Source organism: Nelusetta ayraudi, unplaced genomic scaffold, assembly GCF_046127955.1.
Source record: "Nelusetta ayraudi isolate G7.1 ecotype Tasmania unplaced genomic scaffold, CSIRO-AGI_Nayr_v1 ptg000222l, whole genome shotgun sequence".
Taxonomy (NCBI): Eukaryota; Metazoa; Chordata; class Actinopteri; order Tetraodontiformes; family Monacanthidae; genus Nelusetta; species Nelusetta ayraudi.
In genome coordinates this window covers 256,690-272,500 of record NW_027466271.1, presented here as the reverse complement: position 1 = coordinate 272,500, position 15,811 = coordinate 256,690, and the positions used below count along the sequence as shown (strand labels likewise).

The 15,811-nt window shown below is 52.1% G+C and overlaps 3 protein-coding genes and 2 non-coding genes across 5 annotated transcripts in view; 3 read left to right on the top strand and 2 right to left on the bottom strand.

Annotated features, from left to right (window-relative positions):
* The window catches only part of rev3l (REV3 like, DNA directed polymerase zeta catalytic subunit), a 31,259-nt gene extending 30,247 nt beyond the window's left edge, over positions 1-1,012 (top strand). Inside the window, 1 exon segment of the mRNA XM_076016327.1 lies at positions 1-1,012. This exon segment is cut by the window's left edge and continues 323 nt beyond it. The gene's annotated coding sequence lies outside the window, so the exon portion shown is untranslated.
* Positions 1,013-1,254: 242 nt separating this feature from the next.
* Positions 1,255-5,177, bottom strand: slc60a2b (solute carrier family 60 member 2b). The gene is made up of 4 exons (XM_076016336.1): positions 4,765-5,177; positions 3,265-3,433; positions 3,052-3,168; positions 1,255-2,861 (listed from the first exon to the last, which is right to left on the bottom strand). Exons 1-4 carry the CDS (start codon positions 5,065-5,067, stop codon positions 1,480-1,482), a joined length of 1,971 nt encoding a protein of 656 aa, XP_075872451.1. The 5' UTR covers positions 5,068-5,177; the 3' UTR covers positions 1,255-1,479.
* A 6,571-nt stretch (positions 5,178-11,748) lies between these two features.
* On the top strand, positions 11,749-11,820 carry trnad-guc (transfer RNA aspartic acid (anticodon GUC)). The gene has a single exon. It is a non-coding gene; the product is annotated as a tRNA-Asp (tRNA).
* A 182-nt stretch (positions 11,821-12,002) lies between these two features.
* On the bottom strand, positions 12,003-12,075 carry trnav-aac (transfer RNA valine (anticodon AAC)). Its single transcript has one exon. It is a non-coding gene; the product is annotated as a tRNA-Val (tRNA).
* A 127-nt stretch (positions 12,076-12,202) lies between these two features.
* Positions 12,203-15,590, top strand: rpl7l1 (ribosomal protein L7-like 1). The gene is given in 7 exon segments (XM_076016323.1): positions 12,203-12,351; positions 13,368-13,476; positions 13,639-13,668; positions 13,671-13,807; positions 14,506-14,643; positions 14,738-14,847; positions 14,938-15,590. Coding segments are annotated over 7 exon segments (747 nt in total). The 5' UTR covers positions 12,203-12,337; the 3' UTR covers positions 15,147-15,590.
* Positions 15,591-15,811: the final 221 nt, after the last annotated feature.

Here is a 15,811-nt window from a genome sequence, read left to right as displayed (position 1 = left end):
TGCTTGGCTCGAACCCTGGACCCTCGCTGGGTTTTTTTTTTTTCCTTCCCTTTTTTTGTCTCGTGGTCGTGAACTTGTCGAGTATTTTTCTCTGCGTGTGATCGGAGGCTGCGGGTGGAGGGTTGTGGGCGGAGCCAGCGGGGTGGGGCGGGGCTTGTCTTGTTGCGTTTGTCTCTCCATGTGGCTGCTGCGGTCGCAGTTTGAGAGGAGCCTCCTTCCTTTCTAACCCTTCAACACTAATGGGACTTTTCCCTCTCTGACAGCAGCCAGCGCTGTGATTGGCTGTCCTCCTCTCACTGTGGCGGCGGCGAACGCATCCTGAATGTCCTGCCTTCTCTTTCAAAGGAGGATTTTCTGGAACCCTGATTGTATCCACGTCCGTGTTGCAGCTGGAAACTGGAAACCTTTTTTTTTTCTTTTTTCTTTTTGCATCGTTTTTAAATCTGGGACTGTTGCAATATTGGATTTTCATCATTTATGTCACAAAGAGTCTACGGTTTCCTGATTGTGCATAAATCACAACTACATACATTTCAAATCTTTTTGCGCAAAAGAAAAAAAAAGAAGGAAAAAAAAAGAACCTAGACTAAAAAACTGGCGTCATCGTCAGGTCAGAGGTCAGAGGTCAAACCTTCACGTCGCCATGCATCTGTAAACAGGACCTGTGCTTTTTTTTTTTTTTTTTTTGTACAAATGTTTAAAAGAGAAAAAAGGAAAATGAAAAAATTGAAGGAGGTGTTTTTTGTTTTTTTTTTCTTCTTTGTTTTTAATGGGCGTTGCTGTGGGCGGAGCTTTGAGATTGATCTAATAAAAAGTCTGTATTGTATTTGAACTCCTTCTGCACGACTCACAGTGGGAACACGACGCACAACAGGACACACGTGACACGCAACACGCTTCTTTACAAAAGTGACACACACACACACACACACACACACACACACACACACACACACACACACACACACACACACACACACACACACACACACACACACACACAAAAAAAGACCTTCATCCAAAATTGCACAACCGTAAAATTCTATTAAACGTAAACTTCAACTGAAAGAAAAAAAAAGAAGAAAAAGCCGAAACCAAAATAAAGATTGCAGAACTAAAATCACTTCTTCAAAGACAAAACTTCAGTTTCTTGGCCTCCACTCTGCCCCGGTGTCCTCGAGCAAGGCACTGAATCCTAGCCTCTTCCCCGCTGTGCCCTGACCTTTGACCTCACACACAGAATCAACCCGTGTGTTTGGTCCCGACGTCTGGCGTCGTTTATCATTCAGGAGGCGGGGCTTCTTTTTTTTTTTTTTTCCCTCACTCTGAAAAGAAGCGATGAAGATGAGCCTTGAAATCAAGCAGCCAATCAGTGAGCGGCGGCGGCGGGGGGGGTGGGAGTGGCTTGGCCGGTCCCTCCTGCTCGCTAGGAGTCCTCCTCTCCTCTCTGATTGGAGGAGGAGGAGGAGGAGGCGGAGCTCAGTCATTCTTCTCGCGGTCCAGCGACAGCAGCAGTTTGCGTCGAGGCGACTCTCCCGCCAGCAGGACGGCGCCGGAGGACGGCGCTCCGCCCCCCAGCTGCCGGGACGGGCTGCTGAGGGATTTGATTGATTTGTCGGGGGTGGGCGGAGCCGCCGCCGCCCTGCTGGGAGAGCTGATGAGACTGGCCGAGTCGTCCATCTCGATGACCTCGAAGTCGGCGTCGTTCCATTGGTCGGCCTCGTTCTCCTCCTCCTCCTCCACCGCCTCCTCCTCCTCCTCCTCCTCCTCATCCCCTCCACCTGAGTCCAGCAGCGCCTGGCGGTACTCGCTGTCGTCCGCGTCCCCGCCGCGCCCTCTGCGCCGACCCCCCCGCGCCCTCGGTTTGCGGCCGGGCCGGCCGGCGGGCGCCGTGGCCAGCTTGTACATGACGGGGAAGAGGATGGAGGTGAAGGTGGAGGTGAGCAGCGCCAGGTACATGAGCAGCGGCTGCTGGGGGAAGCGGCCCAGCAGGAAGCCCACCAGCACGGGCAGCACCATCTCGCCCAGGGCGGCGCCCACCACGAAGGCGGCGGCCGAGCGGCCCGTCACCGCGGTGTACTGCTCCACCCACGAGATGCCGCTGGGGAAGGTGGTGGCCATGGAGGCGCCGTACAGGCCCGTGCAGGCCCACAGCGCCACCCGCTGGCGGCTGAAGAGGCAGAGCAGCAGCGAGGAGAGGGTGGAGCCCACCAGGCTGAGCAGGATCATGGCGCCCGGCGACACGCAGGCGGCGAAGAAGATGGCCAGGCCACGGCAGGCGGCGAAGGTGCCCCAGAAGAGCGAGTTGAGGCCGGCGGCCTGCGGGGGCGCCATCCCCACGTAGTCCTTGGCGTAGGTGAAGATGAAGGAGCCGTACGCCACCTCGGCGCCCACGTAGCCGAAGAAGAAGAAGAAGAGCAGCAGGATCAGGGCCGTGTGGTGCTTGGACACCAGCGGCTTCCCCGACCCCGACCCCGCCCCCGCCCCCGCCCCCGAGGCCGAAGCCTGGGCCTTGTCCCGGCCGCCGCCGCGGGAGTAGAGCAGGAAGTAGAGCAGCGAGATGAGCAGCACGAAGCCGCCGATGACGATGTAGGCCCACATGGAGCGCAGCGTGCTGTGGACGTAGCGCATCATGCGGTGGGCGTCGGGCGCCGAGGTCACCAGCGCCGCGGCGGTCGTGGCGGCCGTTGAGTTGCCGCCGCCGCCGCCGTCGTCCAGCGCGCCGCCACCGCCGTCGGACCCGAACAGCAGCTTGGCGATGATGGGAGACGCAAAGGCGCCGGCGGCGAAGCTGAAGTGCAGCGCCTGCATGTGAGGGCCGGCCTGCTCGGCCCAGGTGTTCAGGATGAGGACGTTGCCACCTGGTGGCCAGAGAGGAGAAGGGTCAACAGACTGAGTCCAAACACAGAGGAGCCGAGAAGCTCGCTGAGTGAAAGCAACGCCACTTGCTGGACCTGCACTCCCCACAATGTGCCCGGTGAAGCGGTGCAGGTCTCCGCCTCCTATGACAGGTGAGACTTGTTTGAGGTGTTGAGAGGGCCGCCCACTCACCTGTGTCCAGCACGCCCATCGACATCCCGATGACGGACATCAGCGCGGTGAGGAGCAGCGCCTGCTTGCAGAAAGGTATCGCGCACATGCCGAAAGCCGTGGTCAGCATGGAGAACCCTGCAGGGGGCGGTACACACAGGGGGGGGGGGGTGAGGTCACCCGCAGCAGGAGGGACACCGGAGTCGCAGTAACACCACAAGGACGAGACGTTACCCAGCAGCAGGTGAGGGTTCATGTTGTCAAAGAGAGCGCCCCCTAGCAGGGATCCACCGATGTAGCCGGCCGAGCGGCCCACGAAGATGTAGGAGAGGTTGCTGATGTTCCTGTTGACGTTCAGCGCCAGGTCCTCAAAGGTTGGGCCCAGGACGGAGATGCTCATCCCCTAGAGACACACACACACACGCACACACACACACACACACACACACACACGCACACACACGCACACGCACACACACGCACACGCACACGCACACACACGCACACGCGCACACACACACAGGTAGGTTAGCAGCAGGTGCAACCACCTGTAGCACCTGCAGTGCTAGCACCTGGAGCACCTGCAGCTCCTGCAGGTGCTACAGGTGCTGCAGGTGCTACAGGTGCTGCAGGTGCTACAGGTGGTTGCACTGCAGGTGCTACAGGTGCTGCAGGTGCTACAGGTGCTACAGGTGCTGCAGGTGCTACAGGTGCTGCAGGTGCTGAGTGTCACACAGGTAGAGGCAGCAGGAATTCGATGAGTGCCACAGATAAGGTGGAGTTTCAGGGCAAAGTGCAACCAGCAGCCTCCTCCCTCCCTCCCTCCTGTGTGTGCGTTGTCCTGAGAGTCGAAGTGCAGTGACAGCGAGGCTGCTGCTGCTGCTGCTGCTGCTGCTGCTGCTTGGTGGGAACCAAGCCTATTTGAGAAGCAAACTTCCTGAAAGAGCAGCAGGCGTGCAACGACTGCCGCCGCCTGCTGAACAAGTTTGTCCAGGCTGGAATCCTGCTGGTGCACAAACAGTCCCAGCCTCGTTTGACTGAACAATCAAAGTCCAGACTGGGGCTCCGTCTGAGCCGTTAGCCGCACATCATTTCCAATACCTGGGGTGGACGGCCGCTGTCCGAGGTTCTAACAGTCATCAACAACGCAGCAGTTACACCGGCGCAGTACCCTAAACCCAGCAGTAGGACGGACAACAACTGCCATGTTTACAACGGTGCCATGCTAGCTATCAGGAACTCAGTGTCAACTGCCATTGGCACAGCGTTATCAACATGATGCACCCGATTTATCTTGGAAGTAAAACCTGTTTGTCACTCCGTGTGTGTGTGTGTGTGTGTGTGGTTTGACAGGTCAGTTGGGAATATCCAGCAGGATGGAAGGAGGGAGGAGGAATGAAGCTAGCTTAGGTCTGTGATTGGTCGAGGGGGGGGGGGCGATTTTAGCAACTGTAAACAAAACATCAGCATTTTTCTGGAGGACAGATCCTCAACCACTAACCAACCATTCACTTCCTGCCCTCAATCTCCAGTCATGTGACCTCAGGACCCCCCCCCCTCCTCCTCATCAGTCTGTCTGTGAACGCCCCTGGCGCCTGGCTTCATTCTGACAGCAGCAGGTTCGCCTCATTTGAGGGAAAGCAGCAGGGCAACAACAACATATATATATATTCAGTTATTAAATAAAAAATAATACGAATAAAGAAATAATCTGAGAGAGCGGAGGTTGTTTACCAGGCCGAGGAAGGAGGCGCACAGAGCCAGGGTGACCATCCAGCGGCCGCAGGTGCCGCCTCCGGCCGCGCCGACCACCTCCACCCGGGCGGCGGTGCCTCCTCCTCGCGCCGCCGCCGCCGCCTTCAGTGCGCTGCGGGGCCCGCGGCCAGCGTCCTTCCTCTTGTCGAACAAGGTGTCCTCCTCCTGCTCGTCGTTGTCGTCCTCTTCCTGCTGCTGCTGCTGCTGCTGCTGCTGCTGCTGCTGCTCCGCCATGCTGGCGAAGCGGACGTGCTTCTTCTTGGCAGCGGCGGCCGAAGCCATTGCACCTGGCGAGCGGCGGGAAGCGCGAGGAGGAGGAGGTGGTGGTGGTGGTGGAGGTGGTGGTGGAGGTGGTGATGCTCGCCGCCGATATACAATGGCCGAAGTTGCTTCTGAGCGACGCTGACAGCTGCGGCGGGTCTTCCCACAGCTAGCTTCGTTCTACTCCTTCTCGGCGTGGTTCACTTTGAGGGTTTTGTCCTCGAAGTGGTCCAGGGTCCAGGGTCCGGGGTCCGGGTGACGGGTGGGGGGCGGGGGAGGGGTGACGGGGAGCCCTCCGCAGCCTCGGGATTCCTCCTTATGACGGGGGGAGAATGTATGGCCGCTGGACGCTGACGTCCGCAGAGATCGTCTGTGGGCGGGAGGACTCGCTCTGAACGAACACGGACGACGCACGTTCAAGCCCGCCGAGTGTCCGTGACGTTGCAAAGGCAAGCCGCTGGTCGAGTCGAATGAAACACGTTTGGCTTGTTTGATATGTTTATGAAAAATGTTCGGATAAACAAACGCGCCTAGTTTTGTTGGTCTTGCGTGTGAGAGACTGTGTGTTATAAATACCTGATTAAAATCGACACCAAAAAAAACCCCAAAAAACAGCAACCTACAATCACTTTAGTCAGCATGAATGAACAAGTATTCATTTCGGCCTTACTTTGAGCTAGTTCTACTCGGACACCTGTTGGGGGCAGCAGAAGCAGCCGAAGGCGGCGGCTTTCCTTCGGTTTCCGTATTTTGGAGCGGAGTGAGAGCTCTTCGCGTGTTTTCCCCCCGCTGTGACTCAGGTGACGATGAAATGGAAAGTCGAAGGAAACAGGAAGCGGTTGACAACAGCACTACGGGTGGCTCCGAGATGGAAAACAGTGACACCAGGTGTCACCGGCAGGTGGCGCAAGGGCCCTGTAGTTTCCTTCGTCGTGGAATTGTCTTGCTGCTCGCTCCACTTGATTCATTTCATCGATTGCGCAAACGGACTGAAAACATTCATCACGGCAGTGACCTGCAGCTCCTTCCGTGTTCCCCCCCGGAGAGAGGGGTTCTTCAGCAGCAACAGAACACTGACAGACCAATCAATATGAGTGCGAGCTATTCCCGTTTATTGCAACGTTGCGTGCCAGCCGTCCACCTTGAAATACTGTCAAATACTGTCTGCAGAAGGAAGTTTGAGACCTCCTCCTTTTTTTATCTTCTGAATTTGCGGCTTGGTCAGATGCTCAACATCACTCTGTCAGGCGCAGGTATTTGGAGGCTATTTATTACAACCTTTCAACCCCCCCCCAGTGTGATCTCTTTCTCATACTGTCGTGCATGTGCATGGCTTTAGTACCCAGTGCGAGTCACGAGGGAACAACCTCTACAAATGGTTCTCATCTCATTTGAACATTTTAAAGAACACTTTGCCTTTGGACTCTGGGGGCATTGCTGAGCTTTCATGTTTATTCAGAGACTGTCGAGGTAGAAAACACAGACGACGGATGGATGGATGGATGGATGGATGGAAAGCTACTTCAACGCGTACAAACACAGTGAGGAACAGACGGTACACTGCGTTCAATCCTCCGTCCAGTGCGCGATAACGCAGACTCAAGAGGACATTTAGAAATACGGCAGTGTTGATGGTGCTGCAGACACATCGGTACAACAAGGTCAAAACTTCAGACAAACCCAAATATAAATCACAGATTACACACAAAACACATTTAAAAAAAAAACACAAAAAAAACAGAGGTTTTGTTAACGTCAATGCCGTTAGACAAACGTTCCCTTCTTCGTTCCTCTCCTCCCATTGGCCTCTAGGATCTTGAATCCAGCCGGGCGTCATCTCCCGTCAGCAGAGGACTAGCCGGCCTATAGCAGAGCCAGAAAGAAGGCAGGGGTTCATTTGATTGGCTGACAGAGTTATGTAGGGCAGCAGGGTGGGGTTTTGTGTGTAGGGATGGGGGCAGGACGGCTAATCCAATCAGCGTTAAGCTAATAGGTTTCTCTGCTAACATTCAGTGGAACTGTGAGTTCTGGAAATGGCTTCCAGGGAATTCTACCAGGTCGCGTTATACAAGCGGACTCAGTGCTGTCCTCTGCTGTTCAACTCCATCAACCAGGGAATAGCGTGACGCTTTTCTCAAAAATAGTGACCAACCAAAAACGCAAGACAATTTTAAGTTGGTACTCTTATTATATAATACATTTAAATGTGTTGTTAGGTTTTACTGCCATCTAGTGGCCTGGCAGACTGTCTTTCGCGGTTGTGTGAGGTGAAGATGAGCTCTTTTATCAAATGATGAACAATAATAATATGAAGAATAAATTCTGAAACCAGGAATGTGGACAATGACAGGGCCAGAGCTGAAAAGTGATGGTGAGCCACAGTTTTTAGTACCATTACTCACCTGTAGTCCCTGTTTTCAGAGTCTCTCCTTTTGGCCGAGCTCGAGGCCGATCTGTTCTCTTTGGAAAATCCAGACGTGAAAGTCGCGCACTGCCTTTGCTCTGACTGCGTACGACGAGATGAGTCCTCCGTCCTCCTCACCAGAAGCCTTCCTCTGGCGGCCTCTCCCCAAGGCCGGGGAGGCACGGAACATCCAGAAGGGTTCTGCGCTGGCTTTGAAGAGAAGACGGAGCGAGCGTCGCTGAAGGACACGGATGGAACGATCACTTCGGTGTTGTCGTCGGAAGCACGGGCCACGGCTCTTGGAGAACTCGGGCGAGAGGCAGGCCGAGACCCTGTCTGAGGTCTGCACACAGGGGGGGTGGGAAATCTGTGGCACACTGAGGGACAGGATGGTGGCAGGCGCACTCTGGAGACAGGGGGCACCGTGACAGGAAGGCTGTCAGGCATCTCACTTTCAAAATATTCCACATCCTGGTCTTTGTCGGGTTTCTTTTTTGTTGCTTCTTGTGCCCCTGTCGCCCCTGACCCCGGCCCGGCGGGACGGGAAGGCAGGATGGTGACGGACCTCGGTTTGAAAACGGTGCGGTTTGGAAGAGCCTCCACGTTCTGCAGGGACGCCTTGAGTCGCTGAGAAACACCAGTGTTCTGGATTATAATGGGAAGCGAACCCTCTTGTAATCTCCGCTCATGCTCGTGGGTTCCCTCGGTAGTCTCGAAAGAGTCGTCCATCAGTACCTCAGGGGGCGGCGGTGGCAAACTGTCCACGTCCAGGTCATCTTTGCTGTCCGGCCAGCTGTTGTTATTGTTGTTGCCGTTGTTCCCTGAAGTCCCCTCGCAGGCGTCGGACGACAAGAGAACTCCGCTTCTCCTCGGCCTCCTAATGTGAGGAGGCCCGTTGGCCAGAGACTGGCCTGGTCTTCCATCGACCCCCTGGCTGAAGGTGTTGATTAGCCTCCTGACCGACTGCCGCTTGGATGGTTGAGGTGCCAAGTATGGCAATGTACACGTCGGCCGGCTTTCTCTGAAGGACCCTTGATGGTTCCTCGCTGAGCCACTCAACGAATGCCGCCTCGGTCCAGATTGGTTCAAATTACCGCTGAGCCCTGCCGCGTTGCGAGTACAATTCTTTTTCATTTGTTGATCTAGGTACCTCTGACTGTTTTGCAGTTCCACTTTTATTTTGGCGGAACTTGTGGGCGAAGGGTACCCAGTTTGGGCCACCGTGGCAGCCGTCATCGGCCGTTTAAGTCCACGTTGTTGTTCCCTGAGGTAATTTGAGTACATGTAGAGCAGCGATCGACTGGGATCTGGAGGGGAGGAGTTGGACCTCTTCCTGCCCGGCACGTCCTCCTCACCGTCATTGTACTCGTCGTCCTCATCCTCGTCGTCCTCCTCTTCGTCTTCTTCATCGTGTTCGCGATGGCCCACCAGGTTGGGCGAATTGTTGGGCAGGCCGTCAACTGTGCCGCGAACGTTGATCACCGATCCACAGCTCCCAGAACCGGCGCTCCCTCGGTGGCGATGCTTCTCAGACCCGGTGAGGCTCTCGTTCTCGCCGCCGATGCCGCTGTCCTCGCTGTGCAGTGCTGAATCTTCAGGGTTGGACTTTCCCATGGCAGCACCTTCGACCTGTGCCAAGACCTGTGCCACCCTTTGCTCTGCAGCTTGCTTGGCCGCCAGCTTCCCAACCAGCACTTTAGAGAGGGAAGAGTAATACTCCACGGCCTCCTCCAGAGTGGTGTCCCCTAGGGCCTGGACCGAGCTACTCACAAGCCTCATTTTCTCCGTCGAGTGTTTAAGGAGTTGCTGTAAAAGATCTGGAGGAGGTTCAGGGGGCCCAGCGGTGGCCGCGTTGAATTTACTGAGCACGACAGCCGGGCCCATCATCCCAGAGGCCAAGGCCATGTAGTCCCCATTTTCCTTCAGCATCAGCTCGCCCTCCTCAGCCATCTCCTCGAGAGCCTGGTTGATCTCCTCAAAGCGCAGCGCCAGGGCGGACATCATGGGCTGGAGGGACAGCTGTGTCTGGGCGGCCTGGTCCAGCAGCATCAGCAGGGTCTCATATTTGGAGATGTTTGGGTTGAGGAAAGCGTAGGCTGCTTGGTGAGCCCTCACCATTTGTGGTGGGAAGTCCAACTTGGCTCGATAGACAGAGTTCTTCTGCCTTCCCGAAGACCTCTTCTTGCTCTTGTTTTTCTTTCTTCTCTCGGTCTTTTGGATCTTCGGTCTCTGGTCGGTTTCCCCTTCTATTTCCTGTGTCATCACAATTGCTTGGATTTCATCAGGGTCCTCATTTTCATTTTGAGTGGTTGTTGTACTGGAGAACAACAGGGGATTGGCAGATTCCTGGATGGTATCTTCATCACTGGTCGGTGGAGGTTTATTCTCTTTTTCTTCTGTCTCATCACTCACGCTCTTCTCATCTGAAGGTCGACGGCCGGTTTCTCCCTCCGGCGCCGGGGGCAGCGGAGCCGCTTGGGATCCTTGAGGTCCTGGCTTGGAAAATAGCTTCCCTTTGGATGGAGCGCAGCCCATTTTTCTTTGTTGTTTCTACCTTAACAACAGGATTTAAAGGTGTTCAAATGAAAAATGTGTCCAGCTCAAGAAAAGCAGATCAGAGGAAAAACGTAACGCCAAAGTGTGAATCCATAGGTTAAAGATGAACGGGGAGATCCTTCAAAAGCCCTCGACGACAGTAGTGGCGGTCCAGCCTCCTCAGGTGGGTTTGGATGGAAACTGTAACCATTATAGCGCACAAAAGGACTCCAGCAAAGTGAGCAGACCTGTCAGGGCTGGCGATGCTAAGCAGCTAAGGGGATAAGATGGATTGGCCAAGGCTTTCTTCTCGCTCTCTCCTTTAGCCCACACAGATGGTCGTGGCAAGTGCATCGATGCACGCGCACACGCGCGCGCACGCACACAACAAGGCATTTAAATTGTAAGACTTTAATCCAATCACTTTAATCATCTCCAGCTTCGTCAGGTGATGTTTTTAGCCCCATGCACTGTAACCATGCAGCTGATGGTCCACCTGGAGAGCAACGCCTCCGTTTGGGTCTGATCTCAAGTAATGCCCGCGTAGTTCTTCACTGTACACAAGACAGAATTTGACAAGATTCGCAGAATAAACATGTCTTTAAAAATAAAAAATTCCACCTTCACCGTGTTCTCCAAAGGACAACATTAACAACAATACCAACACTTGTGTAAAAATCACACATACTCACTTTGTTGATGTCTTCATTGCAGCAATCAGCAATACCCACATCTACAGCTAAGACTTTAAGCTAGTCAAGTTAATTGGCACAGCACACAGTCAGCTGGTGTTTTTCACAGAGCAGTTTGCAGCTGTTGGGTTTTAATGTAGATTACGCTTCCGGCAGCTGCCAAACTGTAGCGAGGCACAGCAGTGTCAGCTCTGGGTCGTAGGCTCTTGTCTGGGGGGAAAAAATGTTTTCTTTGTACGGGACAGCCTTTTTGAAATGTGTTTGGTGCCAAAAATTAATTTAGTTTCATTATCAATACGTTTGTCACAGATGCCTCATGTCCATCCACGCTCCATTAGCACAAACTTGCAAAAGCGGAAAAATGAAGCAATGCCTTATGTTTTAAGATGTACAGGTCGCACGTCGCCCAGGAACTGTACAAAGTCCTGTATGTGTTGCACTGTCCTCCACATGTACAGGTACATACATGTACTCTGTGTTATTTTCCCACGTACCAGGTGACCCAAGCAGTTCATGTCAGACCCTGACACAAGTTCTTTGAATGTGAGAATGAAAACAACCAGGCTACACTCTGTCCTGGATAAGCCGAGTTATAACAACCTGCACTCACGTAAAGGGGAGGGGGGGGAATCACAGCATCACAATGGCAGCCTGAGCCCCAGGGGGCGCCGTCTTAAAGTATCACCATAATCCCAAGCCACCCACGCCCAGGTGGAGCGCCACATCAGAGGGAGCAGGCCAGGCAAGGCAGTTGGTCAAAGGACTGAAAGGCAATTAAACTATTTGGTGTCATCTGTTAACTGATCTCTGCCAGGTTAGCATACTTTTATGTAAGTACTTTTGAAATAGCTGTGACGTATTAGTTTCATCACCTATCAAACACATTGGCATCAGAAGGAACTGGCAAACTTGGCTTGGAATTTTTTCATGCCTGTTTACCAAAGGACCAATCAGCAGACAGTTAGCAGACGTGGTGACGGAATGTTAAAACTCCATCATATCACTCTGGGTACTTTGGTGATTGGCCAAATGTTTATTAAGCCTGTCAAAATCAAAACTGTCGTCACCAAATCCTCGTTAGTATAGTGGACAGTATCTCCGCCTGTCACGCGGAAGACCGGGGTTCGATTCCCCGACGGGGAGGAGCAAACTTTTTTTTCCGGAAGTCATTCGCCAAAACACCACCAATTGCTCCCACACTCTTTAAACAAAGTCACGTTGTTTTTTTTTTGTTCCAGTTATGTCTCCTGTCCTTATGCCATAACGTCAAGTCGCAATAATAATAATAAAAAAAATAAAAAATAAATAATAATAATAATAAAGGTTGTTTCCGCCCGGTTTCGAACCGGGGACCTTTCGCGTGTTAGGCGAACGTGATAACCACTACACTACGGAAACTCGTCGAATCCCTCCCCCAGCAGATCAGAGGTTATAGTAAGGCTCATAGGAAACGGGTGTTTTGTTGTTCGTTTTCAACTGTAATCTGTTTTTGTTGTTGTATTTCGTTGCAGTGTAGCCTCAATCTATCGTCAGATTGTTTGAGAGCCTTTTAGTGCATTTGCCGTCCTCGCGAGCGTTGCCACTGGGTGGCGGTGTGTGCGCCAAAACACGCGGTTGACGTCATCACAGCGCGACGGTCGATTTGACTTCAACCACCACCATGGCCGAATCCGAGTAAGTAATGTTTATGAATTCCATCTAAGTCCATCCGCGCATTATTTGACGAGTATTGTTGACCTAGCTTTACTCCTAGCAAAGTTTGTTCGTGCGACGTTCGACGGAGACAGTTATTTTGAGGACGCTGGCTGTGTAAGACAAACTTCACAGGTTTTAGTTTCACATGGGGCTGAATTCACGTCACCGAGGTACAACGAAGCTACTCTTGTGTCTAAATAGCTGTTATTTAAGGTGCCCGATCATCTCGATACTTGCTGAGTTCAAACCCCACGTTCCTTCGCTCCCGCTACGTTTCAATTCTGCATGGGAACAGTTTTCCAACACTGCTAATCACTGAACTGAATTCATCGCGTTATTACTATTTTAATCATTTATTTTGATCCTATTTACGTGAGAGGCACAGTCCACGTGAATGAACGTCACCGTACAGTAAAATGCAAACCTGCTAGGTTGTTGCCACTGGCTATTATCCATCTGCTGTCCTCCAATTTAACGCTCCCGCAGGTAAACAAACAACATAGCAGCTACCTGATAGATTACACGTCCACAACATGATGGATAAAACAAAAGAGTTGTCACGCTTCACGTCTGGCTTGTCTTTCGCAGTGTGAATAAATGTCCAGGCGAGGAATGTTAACAAACAATCGATTTTTCGATGAAGAATTTAATCGATTTAATTAGATTAGTCGCAATTAATTGAACATTTTTACACAATGTATTACAGAGTAGTGCCAGGAAAGAGCAATGCTCCTGTGGGTACTGTGATGGTCATAATATACCCAGAACAAGTTACTTGTAAACAACTTTTATTTTTATTTGTAAAGTTGAAATGTGACCCATTAGAAGTCAACGTAAAGTCAGAGGATCAACGCCGAGGTTGTCGTTACTGTTCTCTAATGTAAACACGGGTGACATTGGACCCTCAACATGATTTAATGGTTGAATAATGTCTTCCTGACACATTCCTTAGAACTTGGGAGTGAACGTGTGTGTGTTGTTCATGTCTGTCACAGGTCCAAGAAGGTCATCAAGTTGGTTCCAGAGTATCTGCTGAAGAAGAGGAAGGCTTACCAAGCCATCAAAGCCACACAAGCCAAACTTGCTCTGCTTGAGAAGAGAAAGGTGACACTTGTGCCACTCCCAGACCAGCTTGTTTCAGGCCCCGCCAGACCACCACGATACCCCATAGTTTCTGTCGTTTAACCGCAGCTTTCCTCCTGATCACTCGTCTCCACTTTTGCTGACCACTGTGTAATTATGTTGCATTTGTTCTTCTGGTTCCAGGTATCCCGCGGTAAAGGGTTAAAGTTCAAACCAAACGTTTGGAAGACTTCCTGAAGGACAGCCGCAGAAAGCATCGCGATGAAACTCGCATCCGCAGATTTGACCACAAACCAGCCGACCCTCTGCCTCTGGAGAACCACAAGCTCGCCTTCGCTGTCCGCATCAGGGAGTACGTACTGCAAGATGAGCTGTTGTGACGAGCAGATCGTAACGTACAGGAGTGCATTGCTGCCGCCCTAGAAAAAAAAATCCTGTTGTTTCGTGATCATTTTTGTCTTGACATCTCCAGTCGTGTCCACTTCCACCACTCAAAAAAAAAACAAAATGATATCTCCTGTTTTATGGCTCCTGTCCATGTTCTGCCTTTTCCTCTCCATAGGCTCTCATTGTAGAGAAAAGGCTAACGTAGCTTAATGTCGGAAAACAGCGATCAGATCAAATTTCTCGTGGACGTCTCTCGTCAAGCCCAGCTTGAAGTTTGAATTCCTGTGTTGTCCACGTGAAGTTTGGTGATAGTCCATCGCTGTTTTCCGACATTAAGCTACGTTAAGCCTTTTAGAACGTGATATTTATCACAAAATAATGTGATAAGTTTCACATTATTACGTGAAAATGATCACCTAAAAACGTGATGTGATAGTTTTCACATTATTAAGTGATACTGAGCTCTGTTTTTTTTTTTTCCCCCCAGGGTGGCAGCAATGCACTTCCATGATAAAGACATGAGCTTGTTGTTGTTTTCATTTCAGGAGTCCTCTAGTGGTCAGACATTGTCATTGCAGTCCACTTGTTTCTTGTCTGTGCTGGTGAAGCTCTGAAGAAAGCCTCACCTTTGCCAGTAATCACGGACAATGTCTTGCTCTCCAGGATTAAAGGTGTCAGTCCCAAGGTCACGAAGGTCATCCACATGTTGCGGTTGCGGAAGATCTTCAGCGGCTCCTTTGTCAAAATCAACAAGACCTCTGTGGGCATGCTGAAGATGGTGGAACCCTACGTGGCGTGGGGGTGAGTGCCAGGTTTTCAGAAGACTTGAGTTGTCCGTGACCTGTATTGAGCGCGCTTGTCGTTCCCTCCTCTCCTCCACCTCCCCAATATTCAGATTTCCCAACTTGAAGTCGGTTCGTGAGCTCATCCTGAAGCGAGGACAGGCCAAGATCGGCACCAAGAGGGTTCCTCTCACAGACAACACCTTCATCGAAGAACACATGGGTAGGTCCTCTTTCTCCTCATCGCCGCTACCCGAGCAGCACCTGCCGTCACCTGCCGACCGTCTCACCTGGTGTCCTCCTGGGTCCACAGGAAAACACGGCATCATCTGCCTGGAGGACCTCATCCACGAGGTCTACTCGGTTGGCAAAAGCTTCCGGGCCGCCAACAATTTCCTCTTGCCGTTCAAGCTGTCGGTGGCTCGCCACGCCGCCCGCGACAGAGCCGGGCTCCTCAAGGACCTGGGGAACCCCGGCTTTCGCGGCACGGACATTAACTCCATCGTCAGGCAACTGAACTGAGGAGGAGGAGGAGGAGGAGGAGGAGGAGGAGGAGGAGGAGGAGCGAGGGAGGAATATGCAGACTTTGGACACTGGAGTGCTCTGTATCAGACGAGTGACTTCTCACGGAGGTGCGACGGATGACAGAGTGTCTCCCCTGGTTTGGCTCGTTTAGAAGAACGGCCGTACGAAGATGTTTTTTTTTTTTTTTGTATTTTCACGACAACTTGCAGCCAGCCGGGTGAAACCGCAGCGTGACGGGAGATGGAGTCTCTCCGTTTGTTGTATGTAAAAGAAACTGTCAATAATATAAAATGAATTCTCAAGAGGGGGTTGAAGTACTTCAAACACTGGTGCTGTGTCCAGCGCTTTTATGGCGGTTATCAGTGCCAGGATTCATCATGTGGACTAATAACTTCCTGTTATAGCTTTTGCAATAAAAAAGAAAAAAAAGAAAAAAAAGCACGGCTTATTTGTTTGATTTGTACCACAATTGCACAGTTTTTGCCCACATTTGTTGATCCTCAAACATTGTGCATCGAGATTATCGGCGGCTCATTTCAGGCACAAACCAAACCAGAACAGACTGGTTTGGTGAGTCTCGCCCCCTCGTGGGTGGTGTGTACACTCGTATCCCTACACGCTCACATTCAACGAGACTCATGAGTCACCGACCGGAAGTGGGG